The following is a 547-nucleotide window of genomic DNA, read 5'->3' on the forward strand; positions in this document are numbered from 1 at the left end:
CTCATCTCTCTCAGAAGTCATTGGACCTGCTGGTTCCCATTCACAAAGGTGACATCAGCAACAACACCTGCAACTTAACACTGCAATAATTGATATATCAAAGAAAAGAAAGATTTATATATTTGCAGTCATAGCAGTTGTCATAGTAAATGAATCTTGAACGGTCATATCTATGATGTGAATGTTTCTGCTGTCTAATTTTTTCAGCCAGTGATATGACCATTGGGAAGATCTATGCTGCAATGATGATCATGGACTACTACAAGCAGAGCAAGGCCAAGAAGCTCCGACAGCAACTGGAGGAACAGGTACATGTCATATTATAATATAATGTATGACATGGTATAATATGGCCTATAAATATGCTGCCCCCTCTTCCTGGAATAACATACAGAAGGGCCTGAAGTTGTCCGAGCTGATTACTACGGGGGGCTTTTGATGAATCAAGAATTATAGAATTTTTTTTTGTTCCTAACCTAACCTTATATTTCATGTTAACTGGATATTGTGTTCATTCACCTGTAGTGTATGACAGCTGAATCTGTTT

The 547-nt window shown here is 38.0% G+C and overlaps 1 protein-coding gene across 1 annotated transcript in view; it reads left to right on the top strand.

The window, feature by feature from the left end:
• Positions 1-547, top strand: part of LOC118322342 (voltage-dependent R-type calcium channel subunit alpha-1E) — an 88,363-nt gene that overhangs the window by 82,167 nt on the left and 5,649 nt on the right. Inside the window, 2 exon segments of the mRNA XM_035654000.1 lie at positions 1-48; positions 208-308. The exon segment at positions 1-48 is cut by the window's left edge and continues 8 nt beyond it. Coding sequence (XP_035509893.1) covers positions 1-48; positions 208-308 — 149 coding nt within the window.

This window comes from Morone saxatilis, unplaced genomic scaffold, assembly GCF_004916995.1.
Source record: "Morone saxatilis isolate NCDOM2014 unplaced genomic scaffold, NCSU_SB_2.0 Contig12, whole genome shotgun sequence".
In the NCBI taxonomy this organism is placed as follows: Eukaryota; Metazoa; Chordata; class Actinopteri; family Moronidae; genus Morone; species Morone saxatilis.